General features: G+C 34.6%; 1 protein-coding gene across 1 annotated transcript; it reads left to right on the top strand.

The window, feature by feature from the left end:
• Positions 1 to 260: 260 nt before the first annotated feature.
• On the top strand, positions 261 to 15382 carry LOC129259669 (coiled-coil domain-containing protein 181-like). The gene is made up of 5 exons (XM_064098181.1): positions 261 to 472; positions 2337 to 2588; positions 10725 to 12113; positions 13092 to 13246; positions 13929 to 15382. Exons 2-5 carry the CDS (start codon positions 2427 to 2429, stop codon positions 14098 to 14100), a joined length of 1878 nt encoding a protein of 625 aa, XP_063954251.1. The 5' UTR covers positions 261 to 472; positions 2337 to 2426; the 3' UTR covers positions 14101 to 15382.
• Positions 15383 to 19729: the final 4347 nt, after the last annotated feature.

Genomic DNA, 19729 nt, shown 5'->3' on the forward strand with positions numbered 1-19729 from the left:
GATAATTTACAAATCAGAAAGCCGCCTCAGATTTAGTCTACGCTTAAAGACCTTAATGTCTTAAATGTGGAAATAGATTTTTTTAAAACAATTAAACGAAATTATCAGGAAGAATCAAACTATAGATTAAATTTCATATATATCAATCTTTTATTATTCTTCTGGTCATAATGATATCTGTAATACTTTGTAAATTGTTTAGACTATAAATATACTCGTAATCGAGTATGAGTCTGGATAAGTAAACTAATCCGCTAATTGATTGGTCGAATCGCGACCTCTCTTGCGAGCTCTCTCGATCGCTCGCTCCAGATTTTATATGGTTGCTCCATAAACAATACGCAAACCGCATAGATACCAAGATTGTGTGTGGACTGGAGTGAAATTTGTGCAAATGTCGACCAAGATTAACTTGATTTCCGAACGTTTCTTGGACTATTGACAGGATAAAATCATTGAAATTACTTGAAAGGTGAGAGCAGGCTGTATTTTCAGTAATTATGCATGGTTTTCTGTGATTTTTTGGTGTAGAAAATCGCGACATTGTGCGATATATAGGCCTAGTCAGATCTAGTCTTCCTTGTAGTTGTACTTGTAGTTGTAGTGCCAAGCAATGCCAATGTCTAGTCTCAGATCATTATTTAAGTCCCACATAGAAATTTTCATGTAGGCCTAGATCCAAGTTAGATAGCGAGGGGGGGGGGGGGGTATTCTGAAAAGTCTCATAACTTTCCTCATAGTCATAGATTAAATAATAGAGCACTATTGGACCTCCAAGTTCGTATTCTGGAAACTCTATTACTATTAGCACTCAATTAACTCCCTTTTAATTGGCCAATCAAAATCAAATGCGCTCTTATTTTCTTAAATAAGTTATGAGTATGAGTACATACTCTACATTACAAGTCTTACTCAGTCTTAGTTTAGTCTTACAACTACAAGGTAGAATTTATGCGCAGTGCTAGTGTCTCTTCACTCTTTGCTGGCTTGCACTCAGCGCAGCGTCCAGCTGCTGCACTGCGCCACGCCGCGAGCTTGATACAAAGAATTTTGTTTAAAAATAATGCTTAAACTATTAAAGTAAAACATGAAAGTTTTTTGTTTTTGCATCAGAGAATGAGATGTTTAGGTTTGTTTAATGTTGTGGAAGTTCTATTGTCTTGTCCCTTTCTCTCTCATTTCTTGTACCTTTGTTGCTTTTCAATTTCGAATGTGTTCTGTTTTTCTCATAATTATTATTTTCTCATAATTATTTGGTATTATGATAATACCAAAGCTTGAACTGTAAATAACTAAACTATTAAAGGAAACCAAATGTCAAAGTAACAGTCCTACACAATCATAATCGATTATGAGAGCATGGATACTAACTGTAGTGTTATCTTTAAGTAACAACGCATCACACACACGATACATACATGTACTTACGTAGCGCCAGATGCTAACTGTAGCCTTGGAACGAGGCATCAATTATTGATATTTCAATTTGATAATTGTCTATTGTAATGTTATATTGTTATAAATTTTTGTATATACTTCAATTGTGATTATATGTTACTATGTCAATTGTTATACAATTGTTTAATATGAAATTGAAATTGAATGTGGAAAGTGAAACAATTGAATTGAATTGAATTGAAAACACATCTGTAATGTAATAGATTCATGACATTGGATTCGAAAGGCACATGTAAGCCCCCTATTTCATGGAAAAGCAAAAAGGGAAGAAAAACGTACGGTAACATTAATCTCAAAAGTAGTTTGGCCTGGGGCAGAGATCTAAAGTAACAAACAGATTTTTAGTTATTGATGTACGTTAGGAATGCAGATGTGTCTGAATGTTGTGGGGACTGTTTGTTTGTTCGTTAAAATAATAGATCATCATTTTTGGATCTCGGTTTCTCAACATGCATGCATCAAATAGTACATGTATTGTGAAAAATAAAAGTTTATAAATGGTAATGTATATATCAAACGTTTTTGTTATCGAAAATTCAAAATATTGAATGTGATATGTTGATAAAAAATACTCTATTACATGTAGTCTATCACTGTAAAAAAAAAATTGTTTTTTTCTGAATTGCAGTTTCATACTAGACATGTACATGTACATGTATGTAATGTTTTTAACATCTCTTGCACCTTTTAAGCAGTACTCACAATTGAAGAAGAATAAATTTAAAAATACTTTAATATATATGAAAATAAAACATGTTTTTTTAGAATAAGACTAAGCTAAATGGTACAAAACAAATTAATCATAATACTTATAAAATAGAATATATTTACATGATAGAATTTAAAATTTGACTTATATATGTATATTTCATTTACAGAAGTAACCAGATAATTACGTCATTTGGTGAAGAATGGTCATTTTCTAGCTTGTTTAAACACCAGATGTTAGCTGCATGTAATGATAAACAATGGAGGAAAATGGTGAGGAGAGAACCATGACTCCGAGCATCCCAGATTCTAACGATGATGCAACCAATGAGACTAGTCAGCCAGGAGAACCTCAGACAGAGGAGGAGTTGGAACGACTGATAGACAAAGAGCTGGAAGATGTGGGGAAAGATGAGTCCGAGGTAAGAACCAGTTCTCGGGGGGGGGGGGGGGGGGAATGCAACCTAGTCTGTCAAGAGCTTTTGTCAGTAATAAATGGTTTAGGTACATGTATCTAGAGTGAACTACATCTACATATATGTTACCTGGAGGTCTGTAACTGAATAAAGCATGTGATGATTTTTCTTTCCAAAAAGGTGAAAACCTAAAAGTGACTGGTGTGACTACATACAGTGTATTTTTCACATCATACCCAATAGCAACAGATTTTCAAAGGCTTCCTCTTTTTTTTTTTTTTTCTTTTTTTCAATAAAAATTTTAACCATGGATGCGATTGCCTTTCTCTTGACCCTTGGTTCATTTTTATATTCCATGATTAGATAGTTTCTGTCTGATTGATGAAAAGTGTTTCAAGTGATATATTTAAGATTATCCCATCAAATACAAGGTGATATTCTGCTCTTTTTGATGATCTCTCCAGTTAATTTAGATTATGCAACCAAAAAAAATATTCTGGAGTAGGCCTACATGTATGTGCAAAAAGAGTAATGCACTGAATATTATCTTTGGTAAAGGTTTGTTACACTGTACTATCTTTATACCATAGAGTGAACAATGAGTGCAATAAAGACACGCTCTAAAAGCAAAGTGGTCCGCAGCCAGCAGAGGATGAACTACATGTACATATATTGCCAATGTGGAATATAAAGTACAAATAAATCACAAATAATCACCTTTTGGTTTCAGTTGATGAGATAAACTGTCATTTAGGCACTCTCTGGAAGTCAAAATGGTGACTTTTACCAATTGTAATTATTCAGTTACATGTAATATCTTTAGATTGGTTTCCATCTTTTATTTATGTTGTAAATAATATGATTCATGCATGTACATTCCCTGATGAAGCACATGGGCAAATGAGTTAAACTGAGCTGAAAAGCTGGTTTAGTTTATATTTTTATGGCAGTATGAGTGTCTAGAATCATATTATAATTAAGGAAACATCTGAAACTTTCCTATCTGCCACCACCCAAATTAAAGAATTCTATGAAGTGATTCTCATTGGTACAGGTTTTACAATCAAATCATGTTTCAAATCCCTGTCTTTTATTTAAACCTTTACAACATTGCTCTAAAATTTACAACATTGCAGATTTTAAAATTTGACTATCAGTCTATACATTTTATGAATGATTCCTCATTGTATTTTTTCCTTCATATTATTTTGGTCATACATGTATGCTGGGACAAATATATTGGGAAGTGTTCAAAGGAAAATTATGAAATTTTCTTTAAAGCACTACTATAGTTAGTATTTGGAATTCTTCATGAGAAGTCATCGAGAGGCAAATAAGTTTATTGACTTTTAGTGCCTACATCCAAGGTATTATCCAAGGTATTATTATTAATTATTATACATTGGGAGTGTGAGAGTCACATAATCAATGAGAATGTTTGCATCTTACACTGTATATTGTATTTTGCAATTTTTGTTTAATAATAATTATAAACACAACATGGTAAAGAAATTGTTATAAACCCTTTATAGAGAAAAGACATGTAGACTCGTCATTAAAACACACTGCCAGGTTATATAAACACCTTGAAAGCAATACCAGCCTACTTGCAATATCAAGTTTTTTCATGAATGAGGAAATCAACTCTTTTTAAATATCCATATATTTTTATTGATCTTTTACAGCTTACTTATTTTGTTTTTATCATTCTTAATTTTAGTAGACTTGTTAACTGCAAAAAAAGGGGTGAACGCTGCATTTTTGAGTACAAATGTCCCACTTGGCACAAATGTTCCTTGAGTCAAAAGAAAAAGATTCATCCAAAGAGACACGCTGTATCTATGCAAATAAGCAAGTAATTTGCATAAATTTGCATATTACGTCGATATAGTAAAAACAAGTATTTCAGAATATATTTTTAACCAGAACTGCCCTAAAATTGGAAATAAAGACTAAGGGTAAGAAAGGGAAGAAAATTGTCATAAAATAATTGGGATATCCATGTTTATTATTACCTAATTTACATAAATTATGCAAATTATGATTTAAAACAAAGTATTTTTTCATGAATCCTGAACTGTTTTATAAATAACAGCAATTAATACACAATGTCAACATTCTACATGGAAGATAATATATTAGCGAAAACATCGATATGCTTCATGACAGTATTAGTGTCTTAATTTGCTTAGAAAGAGGGCAAATATGTCAAAATGTATGACGTGATATTGCGCTAAAACGAGACCAAAACAACCTCTATGTCACAGTCACACTCACGAATCGGACAATAAAGCGATCAATGGTATGTCATTCGAGATAACACAATCTCAACACAATAGCTTCCATCGGCTTCTCGTATCGCTTTTGTTGGTGTGTCTGCCACACCGTAATCTATGGTATATACGGGCAAAATGCATTTCGGTATCGGTAAAACACTATTAATTTTGTTTTATTTGTTTCTAATTTGTTTCTCTTGGAAAATTTACAGGAGACATTGCTTTGCAGGTTACTGCTTTCATGAAGCTCTGGCACATGAATCATGACGAATGTACCCCACCTCAATCCATATTTTAACTTTATCAAAATATATATCTTTGGGAGACCCCGAAGTGGCAAAACTGCATTCCCCGCGGCATTCCCGCTACTTTACAAAACCAGTTTGACTTGTATTATCGACTTGGAAAAGACAGATGTATGAGACATCAGTTAACATGTTTCCAGAAGATAGTTTTTTTTTAAGCCTACGTCCATGGGAGCCCTCCGAATTTACCCCATCCCCTCTCTGTATTTCGACACTAAATAAAAAAAATATCGTGTTTTAAAGCCACCGGCAAGGCAAATTGCGTTTTTGGTATAATAAAGTAACTTTTATATCTATATTTCATATTTATCTATATTAATATTATTATTATCATTAAAATTATTATTATTATTATTATTATTGTTATTATTATTATTATTGTTGTTGTTTTGCAGTTTGTAATAATGCTCTAGCACAGTAAAGGCTATAACCCAACAGGAGCATGCCTAGGATACCCTTTCCCCTTTTGGTTTTATGTATTCAAAAATAGTTTATTGTCTTTAGAACTCATATCTTGGAATAGATTGAGGTGAAAATACTCCACAATTGACATGTAGAAGAGCTGTGGTACATTGAGGAAAAGCCACACGTAAGCTCTAAAATACACCTTTATTGATTCCACTCTATGTTAAATTTAAATATTTTTAGAGTCCATTCGGAAGAAAGATACATTTCTACTACACACAGTAAAGCCTCTTTACTTTCTCCTCTTGAAAAAAGAAACATAGAAGGCATTGTTTTATATCGCATAAAATAAGTTCGTGTACATGACGGTGGCCTGTCGAAGTTGCCCAACCCTTTATTTTGTTTTGACAATATATATTTAGAATATCGTCTAAATGAAGCCCTCATCTGGAAAAGGGCACTTATTAAAGGCAGCATCTACATTATATAGAGGAGGCCCTGGTACTTGGAAGCGGGGGCTGAAGCACCCGCAAGATTTTTCTGAAGGGGGGGGGGGCTGTGCTGCGTGTGTTATTCTCCATAGACAGCACCCCCTGGAATTCTGGCAGATGTGACAAAACGAAAAAAAGAAACGTTACCAAAAAAAACCCCTTAATTTTGTAGTGCAGTCCATTTTGTTTATTTGCTTGTTAAATTTCTTGATGTAAATTTGAAAAGCAAAAAAGTTTCAATGTAAAATTTTGGTCCGAAGAAATTTAACAAGCTTCAGCCCCCTCTTCCCAGTGCCAGGGCCTCCTCTATATAATGTAGATGCTGCCTTTAATAAGTGCCCTTTTCCAGATGAGGGTTTCATTTAGACGATATTCTAAATATATATTGTCAAAACAAAATAAAGGGTTGGGCAACTTCGACAGGCCACCGTCACGTACACGAATTTATTTTATGAGATATAAAACAATGCCTTCTATGTTTGTTTGGTTTTTTTTTCAAGAGGAGAATGCAAAGAGGCTTTACTTTGTGTAGTAGAAATGCATCTTTCTTCCGATTGGGCTCTAAAAATATTTAAATTTAACATAGAGTGGAATCAATAAAGGGCTGTGTGGCTGTTCTTCAATGTACCACAGCTCTTCTACATGTCAGTTGTAGAGTATTTTCTCCTCAATCTATTCCAAGATATCAATACAAACAAAAGTAATCTTTTAAGAGTTCTAAAGACAATAAACTATTTTTGAATACATAAAACCAAAAAGGGAGAGGGTATCCTAGTCGAAATACGGAGAGGGGATGGGGTAAATTCGGAGGGCTCCCGTGGGCGTAGGCTTAAATAAACAAAACAAAAAATTCTTCAGGAAACATGTTGACTGATGTCTCATACATCTGTCTTTTCCAAGTCGATTATACAAGTCAAACTGGTTTTGTAAAGTGGCGGGAATGCAGGGGGATGCAGTTTTGCCACCTCGGGGTCTCCAAAAAGATATATATTTTAATAAAGTTAAAATATGGATTGAGGTAGGATACATTCGTCATGATTCATGTGCCAGAGTTTCATCAAAGCAGTAACCTGCAAAGCAATGTCTCCTGTACATTTTCCAAGAGAAACAAATTAGAAACAAATAAAACAAAATTAATAGTGTTTTACCGATACCGAAATGCATTTTGTCCGTATGTATCATTGATTACGGTGTGGCAGACACACCAACAAAAGCGATACGAGAAGCCGATGGAAGCTATTGTGTTGAGATTGTGTTATCTCGAATGACATACCATTGATCGCTTTATTGTCCGATTCGTGAGTGTGACTGTGACATAGAGGTTGTTTTGGTCTCGTTTTAGCGCAATATCACGTCATACATTTTGACATATTTGCCCTCTTTCTAAGCAAATTAAGACACTAATACTGTCATGAAGCATATCGATGTTTTCGCTAATATATTCTCTTTCATGTAGAATGTTGACATTGTGTATTAGTTGCTGTTTTTTTAAAGCAGTTCAGGATTCATGAAAAAATACTCTGTTTTAAATTATAATTTGCATAATTTATGTAAATTAGGTAATAATAAACAAGGATATCCCAATTATTTTATGACAATTTTCTTCCCTTTCTTACCCTAAGTCTTTATTTCCAATTTTAGGGCAGTTCTGGTTAAATATATATTCTGAAATACTTGTTTTTACTATATCGACATAATATGCAAATTTATGCAAATTACTTGCTTATTTGCATAGATACAGCGTGTCTCTTTGGATGAATCTTTTTCTTTTGACTCAAGGAACATTTGTGCCAAGTGGGACATTTGTACTCAAAAATGCAGCGTTCAACCTCTTAACAAGTCTACTATTTACCTTTTCCTCATCCTTTGTACATGTATATAAATTTTCATTGCCTACAGTACTCTAACATTACAAGTCTTACTCAGTCTTAGTTTAGTCTTACAACTACAAGGTAGAATTTATGTCTATACACATATTTCTCATGTCAGTTCTTACAAAGGTTACTGCTTTTTAATGTTTGAAATATGTAATGAGTCTTTTAATTGTTTTTACTTTGTATACATGACCAATTCAGCCATTTGGCTGCGACTCATGTTTTTAATAAACCTTGAATTGAATTGAAATTGAATTGAATTGAGCTCTTCATGTACATTCAGCATAATGCAGCCATGTCTCGATGTTATTTCTAAGAATGTATACATGTACATATTGCACATTGTACATATATTATATAGTACCCAGTATGACTCACATTAAAATTCTCATCATTTATCATCAACATTGTCCTGTAAACTGAAAGAGAGACAGTCCACACAAAAGAGAACACAAAGGATCACCATGCCTCCACTATCGCTCCCTTTGTAAAGCATCTGAAAACAGGCTTTTAATCCAGCACTCAATAAGCTAGCCAGACAATAGCTGATTTTCAATTGCTTTTATTGAGTCAAAGGAGTTCTATTGGTTTTTGGGAGCATTGGGAAGCATAGCTGCTTCTACAAATAATGCATGCACTGCCATGCAGCTTTTGTTCCAAATACATGTACAGTCAAGGATCCATACTGTGGTTTATATTTATAGTATGTGATTATATTGTGTTGCCACTTGCCATGGAAATAAGAGTATCAACACTTCATCTTCAAAATGTGAGGCGGGGGGGGGGGGGCAGTCAAATGTACAGTGTATTGCTGTACACACGCGTGGCCAAATTATTTCCAAACACCCCCTAAACGAGTTTTTCTCTGTGTGCAAAATAACCCCCTAAACAAGTTTTTCGCGGGATTTATTTACACATTTTGGCCCCTAAACAAGTTGTCGCCAGAATATGACCCCGGGGAAAAAGCTTGGGAAAAAAAACATACCCTAAACACATTTGGCTAGTCTTTAAAAAAAAGCTTTGGAAAAAAAAAATTCCCTAAATACGTTTGAGCCTGCGATTGATCGACCATTGACCAGTCTTTCAAAACTACCCCTTTTTTTGAAAATCTGTGTTTTTGATACCCTTAACAAGTATACCGGCGTCCAAAACTAAAAAAACACCCCTTTAAACGTGTTTTTTGGTCACTCGTGTGTACAGCAATATATTTGACTGCCCCCCCTGGGATGTGAGGATGGGCAAAAACTTAACATTATAGATGATAAGATATTACACTGCGTATATTTACAGACAAAGACAGGTGATAGAATACTGAAAATATATGTGGGTTTCACTGTTGTGTTTACTGATGTTCAATGTATATTACTATTTTTTTTCTATGTTTGATCATTATCTTTTTTCCCTTACGTTTCTGCACTCTCTGTTTGAAAAGATCAAATTGATGTGATTTGTTATAATGTAGGCCTACATGTACCGTACAGTATACCATTAAAGTCCCTATTTTTAATTATAAATGTATTAATTTTTGGTTGATCATGACATGTATATCACAAGAAGAAAAGATGCGACAAGTTTCATTTTTTCCTTTCATTATTCACATCAACACTCATTATTTGCCATTAATTGCATGTACAACACCCCCTGTAAATGTTTTACAAGTGCAAAGTGCAACACTTCATAGGGAAACTACATGTAACTCTTCTAATATTTTAATAGTGACCCAAGAAACTATGATTTATCATTCACCCATTAATAGCAAACACCATCACCTGTGAAAAAGAGCATTTTTCTCACGCTGACATGCAAAAACATTTTCCAGAATACTGTATGTGTGTTTATCAACTATCACCAAGGGCATTCTCTGTTACCATAGCAACCTTATGACAGCACTAGTATAAATTAATTTAGATCGCAGATATGGTCTAATGCCTAATGGCAAGCAATTTCATATGTCACCCTTTCACGGACAATAGACAATAGTGCAATATCAATCAAGCATTTTTATGCGGAGAGCTGCCTCTTTATTGTATGCAAACTCCAACCTTTAAAGGCCAATTTAATTTTTAGCTTATTACTTTTGCTGGATTATTGTTTTTTTTTATGAGCACATGGCCACATTAATTTTGCTGAATTAAGAGTTCTTCATTGTATTCTTCAGTATGTCAAAATTTGAATATAGCGTAGGCCTACTCTTTCTGTATACCGCATTTGGTGTTTCACGTTAGAGTTTTTATGTGGATAATTGTTCAGAATATTACTATAAACATCAATGCAAAAGATAATTTTTTTTTCGAAGTGTTATTGATTTTTCATTCACTTTTTGGAAATTAAATATTTTTGGATTGTTTATTTCTTTTCAATGTAACATTAACACCACCACAAAGTGTTGAGAGTATCCCTGCAAAAAAAATGAATTGATGATGCTTTTCTTTCCAGACTACAGCTCCGGTTCATGAAAATTACTATTAACAATCAAAAATGGAATTCTAAAAAAAAACAGTTTTGAGACTTTTTGCTGGAATTTATTACTCTGGCATAAGTGTTTGGGTTTTTTTTTGCTTACAAATAGAAAAAGGAAAGAAAAAGTCATATAATTATAAAACAGGTAATTGGATCTGGAAGTTTTAAAAAAGAGGGATATTTTTGATAATTTTGATTTTTATTGTGACCATTTGAAATGAATTTTTATAGATTAGAATGAAGTGTATAATCTTAAAAATTATTTGATTGTAAGTTTGATAACGTTGCTCCAATTCAAATTTGCCTCTTTTTTTCTTCAATATTTGAACAGTCACCTGACGAGAAGGAGAAGAGACTTGATGCCCAGCAGAGGGAGATTGATGAAGAGCTTAGAAAACTCAGAGAGGAACTAGAGATGGACTCTACGTCTCCAGATGACATGGGTCCAGAGTATGACATCGCTGCACGTGTCAAGCAACTCAATGAGGAGTTGGCCAAAGAGGGTCCCATCGAGGAAAAGAAAAACAGGAAAGTTAACTTCCCGGAGAATGTCATTAGCATGGCTGTTCCACCTGAAGAATATCCAGAGGAGAAGAAAGAGGGAGAGAAAGAAGAGGAGAGCAAAGAGGATGGACTATCAGTGCCTGTGAATGATGAAGGGTTGGATACGCCCCAAGCAGTACGGGAAGGTTGGGGTACTCCAGAAAATGGGATGAACAGAGATGCAGTTGCTGAACAAAGGCAGGAAGGTGTTGAAGCGGAGAAGCATATTGGTAGTAGTAGTGGACAAGAGGACATTGAGTTGGTGTCTCCCAGTCCTTCAGAATCTCTCCCAAATAGGACTGAGGATGATTCTGGAAAGCCAAGTGATACAAACACTGGTGTTACTGAACAAAGTAAGGTTATTGATCATCCGGTTGCTCAACATCCAGTTGTTAACAGGCATGAAAGCTCAGAGGATGGTGCCACTCCCCAGGACAATCAGAAGGACACACTGCCATATGATGCACCTGATGGGACCGTCAATAGTTCCAATAGTGGTGGTGTTCATGCGAGCAGCAGCAGTGATCCAAATGATGTGGAAGTGGAGAGATTGACTTTTAGGCCTCAAGTACAGAACAATAGACTGGTAGGCCAAAACAACAGGCAGGGAGAGGAGATGAACGCAACAAAGGGAGAAGGGGAAGAAGAATTTGTGCTTGTGGAGCGTGGTGGGAAGTTCTATCATGTGCATGTCAATGACCTCAGTCCAGAGGAAAGGCAATTTCTTGGGTTACAGGAGAGTCCTAGGCAATCAAACAGTAATTCTCAACTACCAGCAGTGCAGCCCAGGCCCCCTCAGAAACCACGCCCGTCAACAGCTACTGGAGGTGGGGCTAGGGTCGGAAACCAGAAGCCATCACCCCGACGAGCCATGTCGGCTAAAACTCAGAAGGAGTACGATCGACAAGATCGTCACGGGGCGATCTACGAGGAGCCTTTCGGGAACCCCCGTTCCAAGTATGGCATGACGCCGGAGCAGAAGGAGTTCAGACGAGAGCAGGCTCGCCTTAAGATGCAGAGGATGAAGGAGGAGAAAGAAAGAGAAGAACAGGAGAAAAGGGAGAAAGAAGAGTTGTCAGAATCAATCTTCAAGGCTTGGGTGGAGAAGAAGAAGGAGGAGATCACTCAACAGAAGAAGGAAGAGAGGGACAGAAAAAGGGCAGAACTTGAAAACAAGGTAGGATGAACATTCCACACGCCAATGCTGTTAATCTCACTAAAAGGCCAAGTCTATGCCTAAAGAAAATGATTTGAATAAATAGAGAAATTTAATATCCATAATGTTGAAAGATCATCAAAATCGGATGTGAAATAAAAAAGCTACAACATTTTTGGAAATTTGCATAATTACACAAATCAGTTACATGTATATATGCTCATCCTGATCAGTATTGTTTTGTAGATTCGAATCAGTGATAGGTCAATACGCCATCACGTGACCATAGCTGCGAAGATTGCATTTGTTATATTCTAGGTTTTGACGTCACCGCAGTGAATATAACTGTGGTGTTATATTCACTAAGGTGATGTCAATCGCTGCTTTACGACTTTCGTAATCAGGTAGTTTACTTGATGTATGTGTTAATGTTTATGTGTCGTTTGCATGAAGAGTGCGCTTGCTGTATTTTTCCAAAATATCTCTGTTATGACGTAGATGGATCAGAGCTACAGCAAGAATTTTAGGTTTATCATAAAACCAGGTGACAAATGCAGTCTCTGATGGCGAATCTACATGATGGACTAAATAATATATAAACAGATATTGCCTCGTCCATCTTTTTAATAAATAACTTCCCCTCTGATGAATATTTTCCCTCAGCGCTGCGCGTTTCGGGCAAAACAAAATCTCTTGGGAAAAATATAACTCCGTCGGGGATATGAATTATGTTATATTCAAACTCTAGGTAGGCAATATCTGTATAATGTTACCCACCCATTAGTGTCTCATTCTGTTATGAGGTATTAGATATATCTTAGTGTTTATTCTCATGTTTTAAGCAAGGTTTGATTCCTCTATTTGTTCTTGTGATTTTCTATTGTTGCAACCTATTGTGATTCAATAAAGAGTTTCCTTATCATGAAAACTGCAAAACTTGAAATATTGAAATACCATGGATCTTTGGTTTTCTCCATCTTGCTTTAATATTTGCATCAGGAGGAGAGGTTTCCAGAGGAGGCATTTAAAGCTTGGCTTGAGAGGAAAAAGAACCAGAAAAGAACAGAATCTAACGTCAAACAGCAGCTATCAGAGGAGCAGAAGCAGGCCTATTTCATGCGCAGCAGAGAAGATTGTGAGAGGGCTTTCAGGGAGTAAGTTTCTTCTTCTTCTGTTTCAGTGAAGACCACATTTTGGTGTATGTATATTTGTACTGTTTGTTGGGGATCAACAGGTGCAGTTCACTAGGTGAACACCCTTCATTTGATGAATAGTGTATTGGTTGTAACATGCAGAGGTTTTGACTCTCATATACACGGGGCCAACGTTGCATCCTGTTTTCCAACTGCATTCACACCTGCACTGAATACAGCAATGAGGCTCAACAACACACAGTGCTATAGGTTTTACAGCGGGACTCAAACCCATTCATATTGAAATCATACGATCTTATCCAAAACAGGCGCTCTAACCCGTCCAACCAACTGAGCTACGCTACCTCTGTGGATTAATTATTGTAAAACCTCATACATATATGGTTCAATAATGCTCACCAACCATTTTAATAGCATTCCTACAGGGTGAGACAAATCATTTTGATTATTATTTTGTTCGGCATCACGTGCCAGGGAGGCAAAAAGAGAACTGAAGATATCTACTCTTTGATAGAACTGATCAGGGTGTGCAAATTGACCACTTAAATGAGGTTCCCCTGATTTTTTACTCTTGCAATTCAGCCCATTAGGAAAGTGTATTTGACCCATTTGAAATGAATTAATCAGAAAAGAAGTATAGCACATTTGTTGTAATTATCTTTTAATTTTGTTTTGCTATTAGATGGAAGAAGTCCAAGAAGGCTGGTCTTCGAGAGGCCCGGTCCATGAGCCGTGCTGAGGCCCTGGAAACAAAGAAGAGGGCTCGCCAATCTCGCAAGTCACGAAACTTGGCCAAGGCACTTGAGGTGGCGCAGAACTACCGTTACACCGAGTACTATGGCTACAGGTTTTAGAAAGCACAGGACTATATACGCCGATACTATGGCGACTGGTGTTGAATCGCAAAGGACTGTACTGGCTTCTGGTTTGAGATAACTCCAGACTACCATTACAGAGATTACCATAGCTACATGTGTTATCAGGTAGCACAGGACTATACACCAAGTACTGTGGCGACATGGCTTAGATGGCACAGGAATACACACCTTGTGCTGTGGTGACCAGTTTTACAAGAAGATAACAGAAATATATAAATACTTTGGCTACTGGTTTTACATGGCACCAGTCTACCATTAAAGAGAATGGTGTTATGTCTATATAGTATAAGACTTTCATCCAAGTACTATGGCAACAGGTGTTAGATAGTAAAGGTCTATACATGTATACCAAATGTCTTACAGCAGGCATTAGATATTGCAGAACTACATAAATCCACCCAGTACTAGAGCTGCATTTTTTTTTAGTCAGGCTTATTCTTTACCGTCCAACAACAAAGAGCTATCATGTCATTGTACTAAAAAACTACTGAAGTTGGTAATATTAAACATGGCAGAGATTATACACAAGATATTTTTGGATTATATATTCAATATTGCTGTATTTTAGATTTGTATTTGTGGATTGTCAAATTATTAACACTTCATGAATTATCTCTGAAAAATACAGGGATGAAGAATATTTGTAATGTGTTACTTGTTATAAGGGCAATTCTGTGCAATCAATGGTTCATCCTTTAAGCCGTATGATTTAAAGGTGCATTTGTCACCATAATTGCATTAGAATTCTGGTAAATTGATGATCACATCAGACTCGGGGAGTAAATTTGATTTGAATTCTAAGATAAAAGGCATGGAAAAAAAATGAAATTATGTTGTAATGGATACATTGCCCAGAATTGCCCATCAAAATCTGACCTGCAGTATTCTGAAAGCAGTTTTGCATTGGAAAATAATACCTAGGCAAACTGTGACATTGGGTTCAAGACTGCTGATCGTATCTCTTTTTTTTTCTTTTGTTTGGGTTGTCATTGTATTTATCAAAGTCATTTTAACTGATTCTCAAGTCCAGCTGTTAAGTTATTGATTATAATACTCTCTTTCATCCTTAAAAGATATAACTAGGGCTGTACAATATAGATATTGTATTAAGATATTGAAACTTCAATTAATAGACCATACTGACTCCACGATTTAAAGTGTTTCACACAAGAAATCTACTTTGAAATGCTATAAAGCACATACATTATCTTTAATAACCCAATCTAACTCTCTGGGGTCCCAGACAAAGGGTATAAATAAGATTTTAATTCTCTAATCTCTACCAATATTTTTATCTCATCTCCACACCTTGCCATATTGCCATATTTTGGTTTTTACAGTTAGTGATAATCAAATACCCACCCATATGATATTGTGCAACCCTAGATACAATAACCCTGTTTTCAGAATACTGTATTACCCCCAAATTTACCCCAGAATTTATGTGATACTTGTATATTTTTATCCATCACCTTGAAAATATATTTCTATTGTATTCATACTTGAACTTGTAATTCTATTATGAGTATATTGTGAGACAAAGTACAGGTAGAATCAAATTTGATATTGTATCTAAATGTTATACACATAGTTGTAGCTTCCCATGTAGATGTATAAGCAAGCAAATTGATCTCTATGCATAAGGTAGAATGCAATATAAATCAAGATTAATCCGTCTACATTTTGGAAAAAAGTGCATTGATTATAATTATAGTTCTAACAATTATAGTTCTAACAATCGCTTATTAGTAAACTGCTATTGATGATTTACCTTAAGATGAAAGTATACAAGGGCTATATTTCATAAGGTTACATGTATTTCTAAGTTACACATGACTTCACACATGACTGGTAACCAGGCGGATGCTTCATAAAGTTGTTTGTAAAATTACAAATTGCAAAGTCAGCTATTATTGAGATATATAATTTAGCACAAGAAAGGTCACCAGTCATGCGTAATGTCATTCGTAAGTTACGAATAGCTTTATGAAACACCCTCCTATCAAGTCAGATTCTTAATCATTTTAATTCACATCAGCTATAAAGATGAAATCTAATCTTTGTATATTAGAATGATATTTAAACAAGAAATTGAATGCAAATTTATTATTTGTCAAAATTGATTATTAAGGTTAAAGGAAATTCGCCCCCACTTTATTAGATAAGACAAATAATGTATTGAGGTATCTCATATAGAAGGTTACCAGTCTTGCGTAAAGTTATGCATAACATCAGCTTTATGAAACAATACCTGAGTAGTATGATTAGAAGAGTTGCATACAGGGGTAAATGAGGAGGGGGGCAAAGGGCCATTACCCCCCCCCCCCAAAAAAAAAAAGTAATATTGTTAAATGTTGAAAATGTAAAATGAAGCATCTTGTTTTAAATAAGAGAATATATGTACTGTTACTCTGTATTATTTTTCCCACTCTCCCCTTTGGAGTTTAACTCTTTCAAATGTTTTTTTTTATGAACATAGACAGAAGAACAATATTTTTGTGAGAATGTTCAGATATTCACCAGTAGTCTTATCATATTTGAACAATTGACTAGCAAAATACCTAGTACATGTGTGCATCCATGAAAATGCATTTATTGTCTTGTCTAGTGTTTTCCTGGGTAGAGTGTGGCGTATTATACAAAATAGCTGTATTCTGCTAACTTGGTTGAGAGATCTTTATTAAAGAGATTGCAAAGGAAGCATGATGTTATTTACTAGGGGCACTTATTAGGGGGGTGGTATTATAATATTATAATCAAATTATATATTCATAGGTCTGATTCTCAAACCATTATTAATGTTTCTTACTGGACTATTCATAGAAAACATCATTACAATCAACATACATTTTTGAGGAAATGGACACAAACTTCAACCTCATTGGTTCTGTGAAACTTGCCCCAGGACGCAAGTAGTATTTTTTTATTTATTTTTTTGTATGAGGAAGAAAATGCACAGAAGCATATGATATTATTTTATTTGATTTTTTGTAATCATGTAGTCTTCCAGGTTGATTATGCAACATTTTTTCTTTGTCTAAGATCACTATTAAGAGTTGTATTATTTTTGAACGAATCTTGCAAATTTTGTTTAATTGTTGTATATATTTATGAAAATTTTATCCTTAGAGAATATCAAATTACAAATATTATATTTGAGTAGAAACAGGGAGAAAACCTTACCCCTAGCATTAAATTTTCTAACCATGAAGATTGCAGCTTTCACAATTAGTTTACTCTTAAGTTGTTGATATCTTTTTCTTTTCTATTTGAAACTGGGGAAAAAGTAGCTGGTATTATTAATTTATTGTTATTTCATGGTTAAAAAACCGATATGCCAAATTTTTTCTTGAGCATGTAATATCTAAAATTATTCCATCAAAGCCATATTTGACCCATTAAACAACATTGAAACAAATAATAATAGCTAAAAATTATATAATACCTCATTGTAAATAGGAACTTGGTACAATTCCTCTTTTGTTCCTTACTGATACTGAATATTCAGTCCATCGGTCAAGTTGATAAGATAACTGACTTCATAGGGGCAAAGATGTACTCTGACAAGTCCTGGGGCCCGTTTCATAAAAGACTTGCAACTGTTGTAACTTTGACATAATGGCAACTACCATGGTAACAGGGCTGAGCGGCCGATCAGAATCAAGGTTACCATGGTAGTTGCCATAATGGCAATGTTACAACAGTTGCAAGTCCTTTATGAAACGGGCCCCTGATCTTGAATACCAAAGTATTTGTGATATCAAGTGATCAAACAAATCCAATGCTGATAATTTATTATCTCTCTGAAAAAAAAATGTTATACATGTTAAGCCATCTTATCAAAGTTATTGTTTAATTTGCTTGAGTTCAACCAAAAGGTAATCAGAAAACAAACAAACATACAACACAGACAAATATGTAAATATATGATTTTGTATTTTCTCATTGCAAATCTGTTTGAGTTGGAAGTCATTTAAATCAGCAGTTGCTAGTGGTCACATGGTCTAGTTTTTGCTGTTGTATTGCATATGATTTTAAAGGCCTTTAGAATAGGATCTATTCACAAATATTCAGCATTCATGTTTGAAGTTGAATTCATTCTTCTTCTTGTCGGGTCACTACACAAGACCTGTCCATTGGAGGGTACAAGATCTGGCTTTGGGGTTAAAGGACTCCAGTGCATGGCTCTGGTAGGAGGGGGCAGACCAGAAGGTGTTGCATCGTCTGATCCTCCCCACACTCACAAGTTGAATTCATAATCTCATGGGTCATTTTACAATAAAAGAGAATGATTTGTAATTTTTTGTATCGTTCTTTTTTTAGTGGGGGGAGGGGGGGTCTTTTTGTATAGTAAAGTTTGTGTCAGAATGTGTCTGACCAACTTCAAAAAACACCTTCGGAGATATCAAAGTTTGAAAATTACCATCAAATTGCAATTTAATGCATATTCAGCCCCTTCCCCTTTACCATTCCGTATCATCTGGTTTATAATATGTTCCATCTCTTTCAGTAATGACGATCTATTGATATTAAAAATCAATCTTCAGCTACATTCAACAGAAAGAAATGTAGGTCAATGTAAAGAAAGGAAATATACAACTCTGTTATATTTTATGATAGATTTTATACTTTTGTACAGACATGATTGCAGTGCTTCTAGTTCTAATAGAAAATCAGGGAAAAGACTCACTCTTGAAGTGGTCGTGATATTCTTTTTTTTTTCAATTGTCTTTTAAAAGAAATATATTCAAGTAGTAGCAGAATGAGCCTTATTTTTAGCTATTTGGTATCTTTTCTACTGCACTTGAGAGTTAGGCATATTAAAAATCCCGATGTGTACTCATCAAGAGCATCACTCACAAATGGTTTGAATGATTTAATTTTGCATGAAATAAGTGAACTTTTAAAGAGGTATTCAATTATCTGCATTTTCATTTTTTTCTCCATATTTACCATTGGATGACAAAGTTACTGTAAATGTTAATGCTACTGGACACTAGTAGTTTGATAATCAGGCTCCTACCCTTTTGATATATTTTCATAATTATCATTATTTATTTGGCCATAAAACATACAAACTGTACAGTGCTAATACAAATATACAATTTGAGTAATTGAATATAAATGATTAAAAATTAATTAAAGAAAAGAGAAGAGAAGAGAGTAAAAATCTGGTTTTATATGTGCCAGGGCTCAGAAGGTAAAATTCATTACTATTGCAGGCATCAAGTCCTCACAGAAAACATTGAGAAAGTATTGCACATTATTGGAATATACAATTAATTAGAATTCAATTAAAACCCATTGAACAAATATTATTGACACATTTTGTAGTACTTATTGTAAAAAAATGATAACAAATTTGAATCACAATTAACTGAGAATTTGTAAGAATACGTGATTCAGACCATATTTTTAAGTGTGAATTTATTCTGTGTAGGTTTGATTGTATTGTGTATTACACATAGTAAGAGTTAATCAATTATCAATATGTGAGCATCATATTTACTGTTCATTTCTTCTCTGTAGAATGGTGATTGCATTGTAGTTTGTAAATAGAATCAATATTCCTTTTGTAGAAAATAAAATAACCCTTTGTACTCTT

This window comes from Lytechinus pictus, chromosome 4, assembly GCF_037042905.1.
Source record: "Lytechinus pictus isolate F3 Inbred chromosome 4, Lp3.0, whole genome shotgun sequence".
NCBI lineage: Eukaryota > Metazoa > Echinodermata > Echinoidea > Temnopleuroida > Toxopneustidae > Lytechinus > Lytechinus pictus.